This window comes from Heterodontus francisci, chromosome 11 (genome assembly GCF_036365525.1).
Source record: "Heterodontus francisci isolate sHetFra1 chromosome 11, sHetFra1.hap1, whole genome shotgun sequence".
Taxonomy (NCBI): Eukaryota; Metazoa; Chordata; class Chondrichthyes; order Heterodontiformes; family Heterodontidae; genus Heterodontus; species Heterodontus francisci.
Genome location: NC_090381.1, coordinates 119,140,570 through 119,160,326, shown reverse-complemented (window position 1 = coordinate 119,160,326; position 19,757 = coordinate 119,140,570). Strand labels below are relative to the sequence as shown.

Genomic DNA, 19,757 nt, shown 5'->3' with positions numbered 1-19,757 from the left:
ACAGAGAGATCTTGGTGTCCAGGTACATAAATCCCTGAAAGTTGCTACCCAGGTTAATAGGGCTGTTAAGAAGGCATATGGTGTGTTAGCTTTTATTAGTAGGGGGATCGAGTTTCGGAGCCACGAGGTCATGCTGCAGCTGTACAAAACTCTGGTGAGACCGCACCTGGAGTATTGCGTGCAGTTCTGGTCACCGCATTATAGGAAGGATGTGGAAGCTTTGGAAAGGGTGCAGAGGAGATTTACTAGGATGTTGCCTGGTATGGAGGGAAGGTCTTACGAGGAAAGGCTGAGGGACTTGAGGTTGTTTTCGTTGGAGAGAAGAAGGAGGAGAGGTGACTTAATAGAGACATATAAGATAATCAGAGGGTTAGATAGGGTGGATAGTGAGAGTCGTTTTCCTCGGATGGTGATGGCAAACACGAGGGGTCATAGCTTTAAGTTGAGGGGTGAAAGATATAGGACAGATGTCAGAGGTAGTTTCTTTACTCAGAGAGTAGTAGGGGCGTGGAACGCCCTGCCTGCAACAGTAGTAGACTCGCCAACTTTAAGGGCATTTAAGTGGTCATTGGATAGACATATGGATGAAAATGGAATAGTGTAGGTCAGATGGTTTCACAGGTCGGCGCAACATCGAGGGCCGAAGGGCCTGTACTGCGCTGTAATGTTCTATTCTATCTATCTAGGTCACTGACCTGATATGTTGGGTGCAATCTTATCAGCTTTAAAAATTTTCAGGCTTTGGCCCCATTTCTGGGGCCTGAGCTGCTGATATCTGCTGACCACACACTGTCGCAGGAGGCGGCCAATTTACAGGAGGGTGGGTGGGTTCCCAAAGCAGGAGGCCCAATGAAAGGGCCGAGACCACTGCACAGCTGGCAGCCCCACTGCCAGGGGTGGGTGCTGCCGAGGCAGGTAGGGGAGCATGAAGACACCTCAAGATGGAGGTGTTCTTGGAAGTCTGCTCGAAACTTGAAATTAAATAAATCCCACAGTGGTCGGGCCATCAGGATCGATAATGCCGTGGCTGTGGACTTTTCAGCTGAGCAGCTCCGGGATTGGGGAATTGAGAGCAGGCTGTGATAGGCCCTTGGCCTACTGCCAGGAGGCTGTCTCCAGGTCACTGCCAGACTCCAGCCTCAGCAGAGGGCTCATCCGACATTGGGAAAGTGCTGGCAGCGTCTGGAAATCACCCCTCTGTGGGGCTTTAATGGCTGGCCGCCTCTGTGGAGTTGATTACGATTCGCATGTCAGCCTGCCCGGAGAAAACTCACACAGAGGCGGGACAGCGTCATGGAACCAAATTTCAAACATGCCCCTCACCAGCCTCCCAAGCCACCTCACAGTCCTGTTAAGATTCCACCCGTTAGCTCTGTTTTTCCCTCTCCACAGGTGCTGAGTATTTCCAGTGTTTTCTGTTTTTACCATCAGGTATTGCTGCTCTGAATATTGAATCTCTTTGCTTCTTGCTTCTCTCTTCCTCACAGAACACTCTGGAAAAGTGCAGCGTTTGCTCGAAGCCAATCATGGAGCGTATCCTGCGTGCAACAGGAAAGGCATATCACCCACAATGCTTCACCTGCGTGGTGTGCCATCGCAGTCTCGATGGGATCCCCTTCACTGTCGATGCATCCAATCAAATTCACTGCATCGAGGATTTCCACAAGTATGTACCTTAAACAAAATGTCACAAACAACTTAATTATTATCTTAACTAATACCATAAGCAATACTTCACCAATAATTTAGCCAGTTGTTAACTAATACTTAGTTAACCAGTACTTCAACCATGAAGTCAATGAATATTTGAAAGAATTCTATCTGATGTATTGTACTCTACTGACTCTCCTCCCATGGATCTGCTGTAGACAGTGCTGCAAGGGCCAGTCCCCTTTAACATGTTTTTGTCGATTCAGGGACTCCAGGCCGTCTGTAATGTTTGTGGCCTGGATGAGTCCGTGTTTCGGGTTTATATGAAGTATGAGAGGCTGCAGCCCCTTCATCCATGATTTGAGAGTCTGCCCCTCTATTTCTGGCTGCAGTTCAGACTCACGCTTCTACTTTCCGGTCAGGCAGTGGAAAGGGGGGCAGACGGGTAGAAGGAACCCCCCCCCCACCCCCAACACCACCCCCTTGGAATTGTTCCTAGGCCTTTCCAAAGGGGAAATTATGGATTAAGGGACCAAGTGAAGGATTAATCATCCCAATTGATGAACTATAAAAGTTGGAATGAATCTCACTAGGCGTTTGATAAGGTTCCCCATGGCAGGCTGATGGAGAAAGTGAAGGCGCTTGGGGTCCAAGGTGTACTAGCTAGATGGATAAAGAACTGGCTGGGCAACAGGAGACAGAGAGTAGCAGTAGAGGGGAGTTTCTCAAAATGGAGACGTGTGACCAGTGGTGTTCCACAGGGATCCGTGCTGGGACCACTGTTGTTTGTGATATACATTAATGATTTGGAGGAAAGTATAGGTGGACTGATTAGCAAGTTTGCAGACGACACTAAGATTGGTGGAGTAGCAGATAGTGAAGGGGACTGTCAGAGAATACAGCAGAATATAGATAGATTAGAGAGTTGGGCAGAGAAATGGCAGATGGAGTTCAATCAGGGCAAATGCGAGGTGATGCATTTTGGAAGATCCAATTCAAGAGTGAACTATACAGTAAATGGAAAAGTCCTGGGGAAAATTGATGTCCAGAGAGATTTGGGTGTTCAGGTCCACTGTTCGCTGAAGGTGGCAACGCAGGTAAATAGAGTGGTCAAGAAGGCATACGGCATGCTTTCCTTCATCGGACGGGGCATTGAGTACAAGAGTTGGCAGGTCATGTTACAGTTGTATAGGACTTTGGTTCGGCCACATTTGGAATACTGCGTACAGTTCTGGTCGCCACATTATCAAAAGGATGTGGATGCTTTGGAGAGGGTGCAGAGGAGGTTCACCAGGATGTTGCCTGGTATGGAGGGCGCTAGCGATGAAGAGAGGTTGAGTAGATTAGGATTATTTTCATTAGAAAGACGGAGGTTGAGGGGGGACCTGATTGAGGTGTACAAAATCATGAGAGGTATAGACAGGGTGGACAGCAAGAGGCTTTTTCCCAGAGTGGGGGTTTCAATTACTAGAGGACACGAGTTCAAAGTGAAAGGGGAAATGTTTAGGGGGGATATGCGTGGAAGGTTCTTTATGCAGAGGGTGGTGGGCACATGGAACGCGTTGCCAGCGGAGGTGGTAGATTCGGGCACGATGGAGTCTTTTAAGATGTATCTAGACAGATACATGAATGGGCAGGAAGAAAAGAGATACAGAACCTTAGAAAATAGGCGACATGTTTAGAGAGAGGATCTGGATCGGCGCAGGCTTGGAGGGCCGAAGGGCCTGTTCCTGTGCTGTAATTATCTTTGTTCTTTGTTCTTTGATACAGTTCCTGAAGGTGCTGACTCTCACTGGGATACAGTTCCTGAAGGTGCTGACTCTCACTGGGATACAGTTCCTGAAGGTGCTGACTCTCACTGGGATACAGTTCCTGAAGGTGCTGACTCTCACTGGGGGACAGTTCCTGAAGGTGCTGACTCTCACTGGGATACAGTTCCTGAAGGTGCTGACTCTCACTGGGGGACAGTTCCTGAAGGGATCGTGTCCAGCTCAGATTGAGCTCTGGCTGAGCTATGTTTAATCACTTTGATCTTTGCCTTCTGCTCCTGCAGGAAATTTGCCCCGAGATGCTCTGTGTGCAATGAGGCCATTATGCCAGCCCAAGGCCAGGAGGAGACTGTGCGCATTGTGGCTCTCGACCGTGATTTCCATGTGCAATGTTACCGCTGTGAGGTAGGATCGTTGTCATTCATATATCCACAGAAAGTGCCATTAACACCGGCTATGAGACCTCTGTCGAGAATAATAGCCTTACTTAGTAATTGGTGTCAGCTGTGGCTCAGTGGCGAGCTCTGCTCGCTTTGAGTCAGAAGGTTCTGGGTTGAAGACCCACTCTAGAGACTTGAGCCCATAATCCAGACCGACAGTCCCAGTGGAGTACTGAGGGAGTGCCGCACTGTTAGATGGTCTGTACTGAGGGAGCACTGCCTTGTCAGAGGGTCAGTACTGAGGGAGTGCTGCACTGTCGGAAGGTCAGTACTGAGGGACCGCTGCCTTGTCAGAGGGTCAGTACTGAGGGAGTGCTGCACTGTCAGAGGGTCAGTACTGAGGGAGTGCTGCACTGTCAGAGGGTCAGTACTGAGGGAGAGCTGCACTGTCGGAGGGTCAGTACTGAAGGAGCACTGCCTTGTCAGAGGGTCAGTATTGAGGGAGTGCTGCACTGTCGGAAGGTCAGTACTGAGGGAGTGCTGCACTGTCGGAGGGTCAGTACTGAAGGAGCACTGCCTTGTCAGAGGGTCAGTATTGAGGGAGTGCTGCACTGTCAGAAGGTCAGTACTGAGGGACCGCTGCACTGTCGGAGGGTCAGTACTGAAGGAGCACTGCCTTGTCAGAGGGTCAGTACTGAGGGAGTGCTGCACTGTCGGACGGTCAGCACTGAGGGAGAGCTGCACTGTCAGGGGGTCAGTTCTGAGGGAGTGCTGCACTGTCAGAGGGTCAGTACTGAGGGAGAGCTGCACTGTCAGGGGGTCAGTACTGAGGGAGTGCTGCACTGTCAGAGGGTCAGTACTGAGGGAGTGCTGCACTGTCAGAGGGTCAGTACTGAGGGAGAGCTGCACTGTCAGAGGGTCAGTACTGAGGGCGTGCTGCACTGTCAGAGGGTCAGTACTGAGGGAGTGCTGCACTGTCAGGGGGTCAGGACTGAGGGAGAGCTGCACTGTCAGTGGGTCAGTACTGAGGGAGTGCTGCACTGTCAGAGGGTCAGTACTGAGGGAGAGCTACACTGTCAGAGGGTCAGTACTGAGGGAGAGCTGCACTGTCAGGGGGTCAGTTCTGAGGGAGTGCTGTACTGTCAGAGGGTCAGTACTGAGGGAGAGCTGCACTGTCAGAGGGTCAGTACTGAGGGAGAGCTGCACTGTCAGGGGGTCAGTTCTGAGGGAGTGCTGTATTGTCGGAGGGTCAGTACTGAGGGAGTGCTGCACTGTCAGAGGGTCAGTACTGAGGGAGAGCTGCACTGTCAGGGGGTCAGTTCTGAGGGAGTGCTGTACTGTCAGAGGGTCAGTACTGAGGGAGAGCTGCACTGTCAGAGGGTCAGTACTGAGGGAGAGCTGCACTGTCAGAGGGTCAGTACTGAGGGAGTGCTGCACTGTCAGAGGGTCAGTACTGAGGGAGAGCTGCACTGTCAGAGGGTCAGTTCTGAGGGAGTGCTGCATTGTCAGAGGGTCAGTACTGAGGGAGTGCTGCACTGTCAGAGGGTCAGTACTGAGGGAGTGCTGCACTGTCAGAGGGTCAGTACTGAGGGAGAGCTGCACTGTCAGAGGGTCAGTTCTGAGGGAGTGCTGCATTGTCAGAGGGTCAGTACTGAGGGAGTGCTGCACTGTCAGAGGGTCAGTACTGAGGGAGTGCTGCACTGTCAGAGGGTCAGTACTGAGGGAGATCTGCACTGTCAGAGGGTCAGTACTGAGGGCGTGCTGCACTGTCAGAGGGTCAGTACTGAGGGCGTGCTGCACTGTCAGAGGGTCAGTACTGAGGGAGTGCTGCACTGTCAGAGGGTCAGTACTGAGGGAGAGCTGCACTGTCAGAGGGTCAGTTCTGAGTGAGTGCTGCACTGTCAGAGGGTCAGTACTGAGGGAGAGCTGCACTGTCAGTGGGTCAGTACTGAGGGAGTGCTGTACTGTCAGAGGGTCAGTACTGAGGGTGTGCTGCACTGTCAGAGGGTCAGTACTGAGGGAGAGCTGCACTGTCAGAGGGTCATTACTGAGGGAGAGCTGCACTGTCAGGGGGTCAGTTCTGAGGGAGTGCTGCACTGTCAGGGGGTCAGTTCTGAGGGAGTGCTGCACTGTCAGAGGGTCAGTACTGAGGGAGAGCTGCACTGTCAGAGGGTCAGTTCTGAGGGAGTGCTGCATTGTCAGAGGGTCAGTACTGAGGGAGTGCTGCACTGTCAGAGGGTCAGTACTGAGGGAGTGCTGCACTGTCAGAGGGTCAGTACTGAGGGAGTGCTGCACTGTCAGAGGGTCAGTACTGAGGGAGATCTGCACTGTCAGAGGGTCAGTATTGAGGGCGTGCTGCACTGTCAGAGGGTCAGTACTGAGGGCGTGCTGCACTGTCAGAGGGTCAGTACTGAGGGAGTGCTGCACTGTCAGAGGGTCAGTTCTGAGTGAGTGCTGCACTGTCAGAGGGTCAGTACTGAGGGAGAGCTGCACTGTCAGAGGGTCAGTTCTGAGGGAGTGCTGCATTGTCAGAGGGTCAGTACTGAGGGAGAGCTGCACTGTCAGAGGGTCAGTTCTGAGGGAGTGCTGCATTGTCAGAGGGTCAGTACTGAGGGAGTGCTGCACTGTCAGAGGGTCAGTACTGAGGGAGTGTTGCACTGTCAGAGGGTCAGTACTGAGGGAGATCTGCACTGTCAGAGGGTCAGTACTGAGGGCGTGCTGCACTGTCAGAGGGTCAGTACTGAGGGCGTGCTGCACTGTCAGAGGGTCAGTACTGAGGGAGTGCTGCACTGTCAGAGGGTCAGTACTGAGGGAGAGCTGCACTGTCGGAGGGTCAGTACTGAAGGAGCACTGCCTTGTCAGAGGGTCAGTATTGAGGGAGTGCTGCACTGTCGGAAGGTCAGTACTGAGGGAGTGCTGCACTGTCGGAGGGTCAGTACTGAAGGAGCACTGCCTTGTCAGAGGGTCAGTATTGAGGGAGTGCTGCACTGTCAGAAGGTCAGTACTGAGGGACCGCTGCACTGTCGGAGGGTCAGTACTGAAGGAGCACTGCCTTGTCAGAGGGTCAGTACTGAGGGAGTGCTGCACTGTCGGACGGTCAGCACTGAGGGAGAGCTGCACTGTCAGGGGGTCAGTTCTGAGGGAGTGCTGCACTGTCAGAGGGTCAGTACTGAGGGAGAGCTGCACTGTCAGGGGGTCAGTACTGAGGGAGTGCTGCACTGTCAGAGGGTCAGTACTGAGGGAGTGCTGCACTGTCAGAGGGTCAGTACTGAGGGAGAGCTGCACTGTCAGAGGGTCAGTACTGAGGGCGTGCTGCACTGTCAGAGGGTCAGTACTGAGGGAGTGCTGCACTGTCAGAGGGTCAGTACTGAGGGAGTGCTGCACTGTCAGGGGGTCAGGACTGAGGGAGAGCTGCACTGTCAGTGGGTCAGTACTGAGGGAGTGCTGCACTGTCAGAGGGTCAGTACTGAGGGAGAGCTACACTGTCAGAGGGTCAGTACTGAGGGAGAGCTGCACTGTCAGGGGGTCAGTTCTGAGGGAGTGCTGTACTGTCAGAGGGTCAGTACTGAGGGAGAGCTGCACTGTCAGAGGGTCAGTACTGAGGGAGAGCTGCACTGTCAGGGGGTCAGTTCTGAGGGAGTGCTGTATTGTCGGAGGGTCAGTACTGAGGGAGTGCTGCACTGTCAGAGGGTCAGTACTGAGGGAGAGCTGCACTGTCAGGGGGTCAGTTCTGAGGGAGTGCTGTACTGTCAGAGGGTCAGTACTGAGGGAGAGCTGCACTGTCAGAGGGTCAGTACTGAGGGAGAGCTGCACTGTCAGAGGGTCAGTACTGAGGGAGTGCTGCACTGTCAGAGGGTCAGTACTGAGGGAGAGCTGCACTGTCAGAGGGTCAGTTCTGAGGGAGTGCTGCATTGTCAGAGGGTCAGTACTGAGGGAGTGCTGCACTGTCAGAGGGTCAGTACTGAGGGAGTGCTGCACTGTCAGAGGGTCAGTACTGAGGGAGAGCTGCACTGTCAGAGGGTCAGTTCTGAGGGAGTGCTGCATTGTCAGAGGGTCAGTACTGAGGGAGTGCTGCACTGTCAGAGGGTCAGTACTGAGGGAGTGCTGCACTGTCAGAGGGTCAGTACTGAGGGAGATCTGCACTGTCAGAGGGTCAGTACTGAGGGCGTGCTGCACTGTCAGAGGGTCAGTACTGAGGGCGTGCTGCACTGTCAGAGGGTCAGTACTGAGGGAGTGCTGCACTGTCAGAGGGTCAGTACTGAGGGAGAGCTGCACTGTCAGAGGGTCAGTTCTGAGTGAGTGCTGCACTGTCAGGGGGTCAGTACTGAGGGAGAGCTGCACTGTCAGTGGGTCAGTACTGAGGGAGTGCTGTACTGTCAGAGGGTCAGTACTGAGGGTGTGCTGCACTGTCAGAGGGTCAGTACTGAGGGAGAGCTGCACTGTCAGAGGGTCATTACTGAGGGAGAGCTGCACTGTCAGGGGGTCAGTTCTGAGGGAGTGCTGCACTGTCAGGGGGTCAGTTCTGAGGGAGTGCTGCACTGTCAGAGGGTCAGTACTGAGGGAGAGCTGCACTGTCAGAGGGTCAGTTCTGAGGGAGTGCTGCATTGTCAGAGGGTCAGTACTGAGGGAGTGCTGCACTGTCAGAGGGTCAGTACTGAGGGAGTGCTGCACTGTCAGAGGGTCAGTACTGAGGGAGTGCTGCACTGTCAGAGGGTCAGTACTGAGGGAGATCTGCACTGTCAGAGGGTCAGTACTGAGGGCGTGCTGCACTGTCAGAGGGTCAGTACTGAGGGCGTGCTGCACTGTCAGAGGGTCAGTACTGAGGGAGTGCTGCACTGTCAGAGGGTCAGTTCTGAGTGAGTGCTGCACTGTCAGAGGGTCAGTACTGAGGGAGAGCTGCACTGTCAGAGGGTCAGTTCTGAGGGAGTGCTGCATTGTCAGAGGGTCAGTACTGAGGGAGAGCTGCACTGTCAGAGGGTCAGTTCTGAGGGAGTGCTGCATTGTCAGAGGGTCAGTACTGAGGGAGTGCTGCACTGTCAGAGGGTCAGTACTGAGGGAGTGCTGCACTGTCAGAGGGTCAGTACTGAGGGAGATCTGCACTGTCAGAGGGTCAGTACTGAGGGCGTGCTGCACTGTCAGAGGGTCAGTACTGAGGGCGTGCTGCACTGTCAGAGGGTCAGTACTGAGGGAGTGCTGCACTGTCAGAGGGTCAGTACTGAGGGAGAGCTGCACTGTCAGAGGGTCAGTTCTGAGTGAGTGCTGCACTGTCAGAGGGTCAGTACTGAGGGAGAGCTGCACTGTCAGAGGGTCAGTTCTGAGTGAGTGCTGCACTGTCAGGGGGTCAGTACTGAGGGAGTGCTGTACTGTCAGAGGGTCAGTACTCAGGGTGTGCTGCGCTGTCAGAGGGTCAGTACTGAGGGCGTGCTGCACTGTCAGAGGGTCAGTACTGAGGGAGTGCTGCACTGTCAGAGGGTCAGTTCTGAGTGAGTGCTGCACTGTCAGAGGGTCAGTACTGAGGGAGAGCTGCACTGTCAGAGGGTCAGTTCTGAGGGAGTGCTGCATTGTCAGAGGGTCAGTACTGAGGGAGAGCTGCACTGTCAGAGGGTCAGTTCTGAGGGAGTGCTGCATTGTCAGAGGGTCAGTACTGAGGGAGTGCTGCACTGTCAGAGGGTCAGTACTGAGGGAGTGCTGCACTGTCAGAGGGTCAGTACTGAGGGAGATCTGCACTGTCAGAGGGTCAGTACTGAGGGCGTGCTGCACTGTCAGAGGGTCAGTACTGAGGGCGTGCTGCACTGTCAGAGGGTCAGTACTGAGGGAGTGCTGCACTGTCAGAGGGTCAGTACTGAGGGAGAGCTGCACTGTCGGAGGGTCAGTACTGAAGGAGCACTGCCTTGTCAGAGGGTCAGTATTGAGGGAGTGCTGCACTGTCGGAAGGTCAGTACTGAGGGAGTGCTGCACTGTCGGAGGGTCAGTACTGAAGGAGCACTGCCTTGTCAGAGGGTCAGTATTGAGGGAGTGCTGCACTGTCAGAAGGTCAGTACTGAGGGACCGCTGCACTGTCGGAGGGTCAGTACTGAAGGAGCACTGCCTTGTCAGAGGGTCAGTACTGAGGGAGTGCTGCACTGTCGGACGGTCAGCACTGAGGGAGAGCTGCACTGTCAGGGGGTCAGTTCTGAGGGAGTGCTGCACTGTCAGAGGGTCAGTACTGAGGGAGAGCTGCACTGTCAGGGGGTCAGTACTGAGGGAGTGCTGCACTGTCAGAGGGTCAGTACTGAGGGAGTGCTGCACTGTCAGAGGGTCAGTACTGAGGGAGAGCTGCACTGTCAGAGGGTCAGTACTGAGGGCGTGCTGCACTGTCAGAGGGTCAGTACTGAGGGAGTGCTGCACTGTCAGAGGGTCAGTACTGAGGGAGTGCTGCACTGTCAGGGGGTCAGGACTGAGGGAGAGCTGCACTGTCAGTGGGTCAGTACTGAGGGAGTGCTGCACTGTCAGAGGGTCAGTACTGAGGGAGAGCTACACTGTCAGAGGGTCAGTACTGAGGGAGAGCTGCACTGTCAGGGGGTCAGTTCTGAGGGAGTGCTGTACTGTCAGAGGGTCAGTACTGAGGGAGAGCTGCACTGTCAGAGGGTCAGTACTGAGGGAGAGCTGCACTGTCAGGGGGTCAGTTCTGAGGGAGTGCTGTATTGTCGGAGGGTCAGTACTGAGGGAGTGCTGCACTGTCAGAGGGTCAGTACTGAGGGAGAGCTGCACTGTCAGGGGGTCAGTTCTGAGGGAGTGCTGTACTGTCAGAGGGTCAGTACTGAGGGAGAGCTGCACTGTCAGAGGGTCAGTACTGAGGGAGAGCTGCACTGTCAGAGGGTCAGTACTGAGGGAGTGCTGCACTGTCAGAGGGTCAGTACTGAGGGAGAGCTGCACTGTCAGAGGGTCAGTTCTGAGGGAGTGCTGCATTGTCAGAGGGTCAGTACTGAGGGAGTGCTGCACTGTCAGAGGGTCAGTACTGAGGGAGTGCTGCACTGTCAGAGGGTCAGTACTGAGGGAGAGCTGCACTGTCAGAGGGTCAGTTCTGAGGGAGTGCTGCATTGTCAGAGGGTCAGTACTGAGGGAGTGCTGCACTGTCAGAGGGTCAGTACTGAGGGAGTGCTGCACTGTCAGAGGGTCAGTACTGAGGGAGATCTGCACTGTCAGAGGGTCAGTACTGAGGGCGTGCTGCACTGTCAGAGGGTCAGTACTGAGGGCGTGCTGCACTGTCAGAGGGTCAGTACTGAGGGAGTGCTGCACTGTCAGAGGGTCAGTACTGAGGGAGAGCTGCACTGTCAGAGGGTCAGTTCTGAGTGAGTGCTGCACTGTCAGGGGGTCAGTACTGAGGGAGAGCTGCACTGTCAGTGGGTCAGTACTGAGGGAGTGCTGTACTGTCAGAGGGTCAGTACTGAGGGTGTGCTGCACTGTCAGAGGGTCAGTACTGAGGGAGAGCTGCACTGTCAGAGGGTCATTACTGAGGGAGAGCTGCACTGTCAGGGGGTCAGTTCTGAGGGAGTGCTGCACTGTCAGGGGGTCAGTTCTGAGGGAGTGCTGCACTGTCAGAGGGTCAGTACTGAGGGAGAGCTGCACTGTCAGAGGGTCAGTTCTGAGGGAGTGCTGCATTGTCAGAGGGTCAGTACTGAGGGAGAGCTGCACTGTCAGGGGGTCAGTTCTGAGGGAGTGCTGTACTGTCAGAGGGTCAGTACTGAGGGAGAGCTGCACTGTCAGAGGGTCAGTACTGAGGGAGAGCTGCACTGTCAGGGGGTCAGTTCTGAGGGAGTGCTGTATTGTCGGAGGGTCAGTACTGAGGGAGTGCTGCACTGTCAGAGGGTCAGTACTGAGGGAGAGCTGCACTGTCAGGGGGTCAGTTCTGAGGGAGTGCTGTACTGTCAGAGGGTCAGTACTGAGGGAGAGCTGCACTGTCAGAGGGTCAGTACTGAGGGAGAGCTGCACTGTCAGAGGGTCAGTACTGAGGGAGTGCTGCACTGTCAGAGGGTCAGTACTGAGGGAGAGCTGCACTGTCAGAGGGTCAGTTCTGAGGGAGTGCTGCATTGTCAGAGGGTCAGTACTGAGGGAGTGCTGCACTGTCAGAGGGTCAGTACTGAGGGAGTGCTGCACTGTCAGAGGGTCAGTACTGAGGGAGAGCTGCACTGTCAGAGGGTCAGTTCTGAGGGAGTGCTGCATTGTCAGAGGGTCAGTACTGAGGGAGTGCTGCACTGTCAGAGGGTCAGTACTGAGGGAGTGCTGCACTGTCAGAGGGTCAGTACTGAGGGAGATCTGCACTGTCAGAGGGTCAGTACTGAGGGCGTGCTGCACTGTCAGAGGGTCAGTACTGAGGGCGTGCTGCACTGTCAGAGGGTCAGTACTGAGGGAGTGCTGCACTGTCAGAGGGTCAGTACTGAGGGAGAGCTGCACTGTCAGAGGGTCAGTTCTGAGTGAGTGCTGCACTGTCAGGGGGTCAGTACTGAGGGAGAGCTGCACTGTCAGTGGGTCAGTACTGAGGGAGTGCTGTACTGTCAGAGGGTCAGTACTGAGGGTGTGCTGCACTGTCAGAGGGTCAGTACTGAGGGAGAGCTGCACTGTCAGAGGGTCATTACTGAGGGAGAGCTGCACTGTCAGGGGGTCAGTTCTGAGGGAGTGCTGCACTGTCAGGGGGTCAGTTCTGAGGGAGTGCTGCACTGTCAGAGGGTCAGTACTGAGGGAGAGCTGCACTGTCAGAGGGTCAGTTCTGAGGGAGTGCTGCATTGTCAGAGGGTCAGTACTGAGGGAGTGCTGCACTGTCAGAGGGTCAGTACTGAGGGAGTGCTGCACTGTCAGAGGGTCAGTACTGAGGGAGTGCTGCACTGTCAGAGGGTCAGTACTGAGGGAGATCTGCACTGTCAGAGGGTCAGTACTGAGGGCGTGCTGCACTGTCAGAGGGTCAGTACTGAGGGCGTGCTGCACTGTCAGAGGGTCAGTACTGAGGGAGTGCTGCACTGTCAGAGGGTCAGTTCTGAGTGAGTGCTGCACTGTCAGAGGGTCAGTACTGAGGGAGAGCTGCACTGTCAGAGGGTCAGTTCTGAGGGAGTGCTGCATTGTCAGAGGGTCAGTACTGAGGGAGAGCTGCACTGTCAGAGGGTCAGTTCTGAGGGAGTGCTGCATTGTCAGAGGGTCAGTACTGAGGGAGTGCTGCACTGTCAGAGGGTCAGTACTGAGGGAGTGCTGCACTGTCAGAGGGTCAGTACTGAGGGAGATCTGCACTGTCAGAGGGTCAGTACTGAGGGCGTGCTGCACTGTCAGAGGGTCAGTACTGAGGGCGTGCTGCACTGTCAGAGGGTCAGTACTGAGGGAGTGCTGCACTGTCAGAGGGTCAGTACTGAGGGAGAGCTGCACTGTCAGAGGGTCAGTTCTGAGTGAGTGCTGCACTGTCAGAGGGTCAGTACTGAGGGAGAGCTGCACTGTCAGAGGGTCAGTTCTGAGTGAGTGCTGCACTGTCAGGGGGTCAGTACTGAGGGAGTGCTGTACTGTCAGAGGGTCAGTACTCAGGGTGTGCTGCACTGTCAGAGGGTCAGTACTGAGGGCGTGCTGCACTGTCAGAGGGTCAGTACTGAGGGAGTGCTGCACTGTCAGAGGGTCAGTTCTGAGTGAGTGCTGCACTGTCAGAGGGTCAGTACTGAGGGAGAGCTGCACTGTCAGAGGGTCAGTTCTGAGGGAGTGCTGCATTGTCAGAGGGTCAGTACTGAGGGAGAGCTGCACTGTCAGAGGGTCAGTTCTGAGGGAGTGCTGCATTGTCAGAGGGTCAGTACTGAGGGAGTGCTGCACTGTCAGAGGGTCAGTACTGAGGGAGTGCTGCACTGTCAGAGGGTCAGTACTGAGGGAGATCTGCACTGTCAGAGGGTCAGTACTGAGGGCGTGCTGCACTGTCAGAGGGTCAGTACTGAGGGCGTGCTGCACTGTCAGAGGGTCAGTACTGAGGGAGTGCTGCACTGTCAGAGGGTCAGTACTGAGGGAGAGCTGCACTGTCGGAGGGTCAGTACTGAAGGAGCACTGCCTTGTCAGAGGGTCAGTATTGAGGGAGTGCTGCACTGTCGGAAGGTCAGTACTGAGGGAGTGCTGCACTGTCGGAGGGTCAGTACTGAAGGAGCACTGCCTTGTCAGAGGGTCAGTATTGAGGGAGTGCTGCACTGTCAGAAGGTCAGTACTGAGGGACCGCTGCACTGTCGGAGGGTCAGTACTGAAGGAGCACTGCCTTGTCAGAGGGTCAGTACTGAGGGAGTGCTGCACTGTCGGACGGTCAGCACTGAGGGAGAGCTGCACTGTCAGGGGGTCAGTTCTGAGGGAGTGCTGCACTGTCAGAGGGTCAGTACTGAGGGAGAGCTGCACTGTCAGGGGGTCAGTACTGAGGGAGTGCTGCACTGTCAGAGGGTCAGTACTGAGGGAGTGCTGCACTGTCAGAGGGTCAGTACTGAGGGAGAGCTGCACTGTCAGAGGGTCAGTACTGAGGGCGTGCTGCACTGTCAGAGGGTCAGTACTGAGGGAGTGCTGCACTGTCAGAGGGTCAGTACTGAGGGAGTGCTGCACTGTCAGGGGGTCAGGACTGAGGGAGAGCTGCACTGTCAGTGGGTCAGTACTGAGGGAGTGCTGCACTGTCAGAGGGTCAGTACTGAGGGAGAGCTACACTGTCAGAGGGTCAGTACTGAGGGAGAGCTGCACTGTCAGGGGGTCAGTTCTGAGGGAGTGCTGTACTGTCAGAGGGTCAGTACTGAGGGAGAGCTGCACTGTCAGAGGGTCAGTACTGAGGGAGAGCTGCACTGTCAGGGGGTCAGTTCTGAGGGAGTGCTGTATTGTCGGAGGGTCAGTACTGAGGGAGTGCTGCACTGTCAGAGGGTCAGTACTGAGGGAGAGCTGCACTGTCAGGGGGTCAGTTCTGAGGGAGTGCTGTACTGTCAGAGGGTCAGTACTGAGGGAAAGCTGCACTGTCAGAGGGTCAGTACTGAGGGAGAGCTGCACTGTCAGAGGGTCAGTACTGAGGGAGTGCTGCACTGTCAGAGGGTCAGTACTGAGGGAGAGCTGCACTGTCAGAGGGTCAGTTCTGAGGGAGTGCTGCATTGTCAGAGGGTCAGTACTGAGGGAGTGCTGCACTGTCAGAGGGTCAGTACTGAGGGAGTGCTGCACTGTCAGAGGGTCAGTACTGAGGGAGAGCTGCACTGTCAGAGGGTCAGTTCTGAGGGAGTGCTGCATTGTCAGAGGGTCAGTACTGAGGGAGTGCTGCACTGTCAGAGGGTCAGTACTGAGGGAGTGCTGCACTGTCAGAGGGTCAGTACTGAGGGAGATCTGCACTGTCAGAGGGTCAGTACTGAGGGCGTGCTGCACTGTCAGAGGGTCAGTACTGAGGGCGTGCTGCACTGTCAGAGGGTCAGTACTGAGGGAGTGCTGCACTGTCAGAGGGTCAGTACTGAGGGAGAGCTGCACTGTCAGAGGGTCAGTTCTGAGTGAGTGCTGCACTGTCAGGGGGTCAGTACTGAGGGAGAGCTGCACTGTCAGTGGGTCAGTACTGAGGGAGTGCTGTACTGTCAGAGGGTCAGTACTGAGGGTGTGCTGCACTGTCAGAGGGTCAGTACTGAGGGAGAGCTGCACTGTCAGAGGGTCATTACTGAGGGAGAGCTGCACTGTCAGGGGGTCAGTTCTGAGGGAGTGCTGCACTGTCAGGGGGTCAGTTCTGAGGGAGTGCTGCACTGTCAGAGGGTCAGTACTGAGGGAGAGCTGCACTGTCAGAGGGTCAGTTCTGAGGGAGTGCTGCATTTTCAGAGGGTCAGTACTGAGGGAGTGCTGCACTGTCAGAGGGTCAGTACTGAGGGAGTGCTGCACTGTCAGAGGGTCAGTACTGAGGGAGTGCTGCACTGTCAGAGGGTCAGTACTGAGGGAGATCTGCACTGTCAGAGGGTCAGTACTGAGGGCGTGCTGCACTGTCAGAGGGTCAGTACTGAGGGCGTGCTGCACTGTCAGAGGGTCAGTACTGAGGGAGTGCTGCACTGTCAGAGGGTCAGTTCTGAGTGAGTGCTGCACTGTCAGTGGGTCAGTACTGAGGGAGAGCTGCACTGTCAGAGGGTCAGTTCTGAGGGAGTGCTGCATTGTCAGAGGGTCAGTACTGAGGGAGAGCTGCACTGTCAGAGGGTCAGTTCTGAGGGAGTGCTGCATTGTCAGAGGGTCAGTACTGAGGGAGTGCTGCACTGTCAGAGGGTCAGTACTGAGGGAGTGCTGCACTGTCAGAGGGTCAGTACTGAGGGAGTGCTGCACTGTCAGAGGGTCAGTACTGAGGGAGATCTGCACTGTCAGAGGGTCAGTACTGAGGGCGTGCTGCACTGTCAGAGGGTCAGTACTGAGGGCGTGCTGCACTGTCAGAGGGTCAGTACTGAGGGAGTGCTGCACTGTCAGAGGGTCAGTACTGAGGGAGAGCTGCACTGTCAGAGGGTCAGTTCTGAGTGAGTGCTGCACTGTCAGAGGGTCAGTACTGAGGGAGAGCTGCACTGTCAGACGGTCAGTTCTGAGTGAGTGCTGCACTGTCAGGGGGTCAGTACTGAGGGAGAGCTGCACTGTCAGTGGGTCAGTACTGAGGGAGTGCTGTACTGTCAGAGGGTCAGTACTCAGGGTGTGCTGCACTGTCAGAGGGTCAGTACTGAGGGAGAGCTGCACTGTCAGAGGGTCATTACTGAGGGAGAGCTGCACTGTCAGGGGGTCAGTTCTGAGGGAGTGCTGCACTGTCAGGGGGTCAGTTCTGAGGGAGTGCTGCACTGTCAGAGGGTCAGTACTGAGGGAGAGCTGCACTGTCAGGGGGTCAGTTCTGAGGGAGTTCTGCACTGTCAGGGGGTCAGTTCTGAGGGAGTGCTGCACTGTCTGAAATGCTATCTTTAGGTTGAGATGTTAAATGGTTCCCCATCTGTCCTTTCAGATGCATGTAATAGATCCCAGGGCACTATTCCGATGAAGAGCAGGGGAGTTCTCCCCGTTGTCTTAACACAATACTTATCCCTCAATCAACATCGCTAATATAAATTATCTGATCATTAGTGCATTGCTGTTTGTGGGAGTTTGCTGTGTGCAAATAGGAAGCCATATGTCAACAACAGCTGCATTTATAAAGTGCTTTTAACTTACTAAAATGTGCCAAGGTTCTTCACAGGAGAATTATAAAGCAAAACGTGATGCCAATCCACATCAGAGAATCACAGAATTGTTACAACACTGTAGGAGGCCCATCGACCCCTCATGTCCCTGCTGGCTCTCTGAAAGAGCAATTTACCTAGTGCTGCTCCCCTGCCTTCTCCCTGCAGTCCTGCAAATTCTTCCTTTTCATATAACTGTCTAATTCCCTTTTGAATGTTTCAATTGAACCTGCCTCCACCAAACTCTCAGGCAGCAGATTCCAGACCTTAACCGCTGTCTGCATGAAATATGTTTTCCTCATGTCACTATTGCTTCATTTGTCAATTACTTTAAATCTGTGCCCTCTCATTCTTGATCCTTCCATCATTGGGAACAGTTTCTGGCTATCTACCCTTCCAGACCCCTCATGATTTTGAATACAGATCAAATCACCTCTCAGCCTTCTCTTCTCCAAGGAAAACAGCCCCAGTATCTCCAATCTATCTTCATAACTGAAATTCCTGTTCCCTAGAACCATTCTCGTGAATCTTTTCTCCACTCTCTCTAATGCCTTTGCATCTTTCCTAAAGTGCGGCACCCAGAATTGGTCGCAATACTCCAGCTGAGGCCGAACCAGAGTTCTCCACAAGTTTAACATAACTTCCTTGCTCTTGTACTCCATGCCCCTGTTAATAAAGCCTAGGATTCTGTCTGCTTTATTAACCACTCTCTCAACCTGTCCTGTCACCTTCAATGACTTATGCACAGAGACACCCAGGTCCCTCTGCTACTGCACCCACTTTAGAATTCTACCCTCTATTTTATATTTTCTTTCCATGTTCTTCCTACCAAAATGAATCACTTCACATTTCTCCACATTGAACTTCATCTGCCACCTGTCTGCCCATTCCACCAACTTGTCTATGTCCTTTTGAAGTTCAGCATTATCCTCCTCACAGTTCACAATGTTTCCAAATTTCATATCATCCGCAAATTTTGAAATTGTGACCATACACTAAAGTCTAGGTCATTAATATATATCAGGAACAGCAGGCATCCTAACACCGACCCTTGGGGAATTCCTTCCTCCAGTCTGAAAAACATCCATTAAACACCACTCTCTGTTTCCTGTCACTCAGTCAATTCCGTATCCATGTTGCTACTGTCCCTTTTATTCCATGAGCTATAACTTTGCTCACAAGTCCATTGTGTGGCACTGTATCAAATGCTTTTTAACAGTCGTTGTACACCACATCAACAGCATTGGCCTCATCATTCTTCTCTGTTACCTCATTAAAAACTCCAGCAAGTTAGTTAAACAAGATTTGCCCTTCACAGAAGGAGATATTAGGTCAGATGGTCAAAAGCTTGGTCAAAGAGGTAGGTTTTAGGAAGCATCTTAAAGGAGGAAAGAGACATAGAGAGGCGGAGAGATTTAGGAAGAGAATTCAAGAGCAAACTGCCTAGGCAGCTGAAGACACGGCCACCAATGGTGGAGTGATTAAAATGGGGGATGCTCAAGAGGCCAGAATTAGAGGAGCGCAGAGCTCTCGGAGGGTAGTGGGGTGGGAGGAGATTACAGAGATAGGAGGGCCGAGGCCATGGATGAGAATTTTAAGATTGAATGTTACTTGACCAGGAGCTAATGTAGATCAGTGAGCAGAGGGGTGAAGGGTGAACGGGACTTGGTGTGTGTAAGGGCACGGTCAGCAGGGTTTGAATGACCTCAAGTTTACAGAGGGTAGAATGTGGGAAGTCAGCTAGGAGTGCATTGGAATAGTCAAATTTAGATGTAACAAAGTCGAAGAGACTTAGCAGTTGGCAGGAAAGAGGACAGAAGTGCAAGGGGAGAGCCAACTGTGTAACAGCCCCGACAACCAATTTTATCTGCAGTGCCTGGAGTGGCTATAAAGGCCAATTCTCGAGTGACAGACTCTTCCACAGGTGCTGCTCCACAAACCACTGACCACCTCCAGGTGCTGACCCATTGTCTCTCGAGACAAGGAGGCCAAAGAGGAAGAAGAGAGGTAACAAAGGCATAGATGAGGGTTTCAGCAGCAGATGAGCTGAGGCAGGGTCGGAGTTGGGCGATTTCACAGAGGTGGTGATAGGTAGACTTAGTGCTGGCACAGATATGTGGTGGGAAACTCATCCCAGGGTCAAATATGACACAAAGTTTGTGAACTGTCTGGTTCAGCCTCAGAGAGTTTCCAGGGAGAGGGATGAAGTCGGTATCTAGGGAATGTAGGGTGAGAGAGTGATGATTTTATTGGAGACTAGGGCATCAAAGGTGGAGATGATGGTGTGGTTGAAAAATCAGTAGCTGCAGAAATGGTGTGGCTGGATTGTTTCCTACATTATGACAGTGACTACACTTTAAAAGTACTTCTGGTTTTAAAACATTTTGGGATGTCCTGAGCAGGTGAAAGGTGCTATATAAATGCAAAGTCTTTTCCTTATTTGGACAGCATATTATAAGCAATAGGAACAGGAGAAGGCCATTGAGCCCTCAATCCTGTTGCACCATTCAGTCAGAACGTGACTGGACCTCAGCTCCATTGTCCTGCTTTTACTCTATATACCCCGTTACACTGACCCAATAAAAATCTATTGATCACAATCTTGAAAATTTCCAGCATCCACAGATTTTTGAGGGAGAGAGTTCCAGATTTCCTCTCCCCTTTGTGTGAAGTGCTTCCTGACATCATCCCTGAACGGCCTGGCTCGAATTTTAAGATCAAACCCCCTTGTTCTGGACTCCCCACACCAGAGAAAATAGTTTCTCTGTATCTACCCTATCGAATCCTTTAATCATGAT

At 53.6% G+C, this 19,757-nt stretch overlaps 1 protein-coding gene across 11 annotated transcripts in view; it reads left to right on the top strand.

Moving 5' to 3' along the window:
* Nucleotides 1-19,757, top strand: part of lpp (LIM domain containing preferred translocation partner in lipoma) — a 621,439-nt gene that overhangs the window by 587,206 nt on the left and 14,476 nt on the right. For all 11 annotated transcript variants that reach the window (XR_010976005.1, XM_068042851.1, XM_068042848.1 and 8 more), the window contains 2 exons: nt 1,488-1,666; nt 3,704-3,824. Coding sequence is in view for 10 of the 11 variants with exons in the window: in XM_068042851.1 (XP_067898952.1) it covers nt 1,488-1,666; nt 3,704-3,824 (300 nt within the window). In the remaining variant the exon portion in view is untranslated. The remainder of the gene's footprint in view (nt 1-1,487; nt 1,667-3,703; nt 3,825-19,757) is intronic.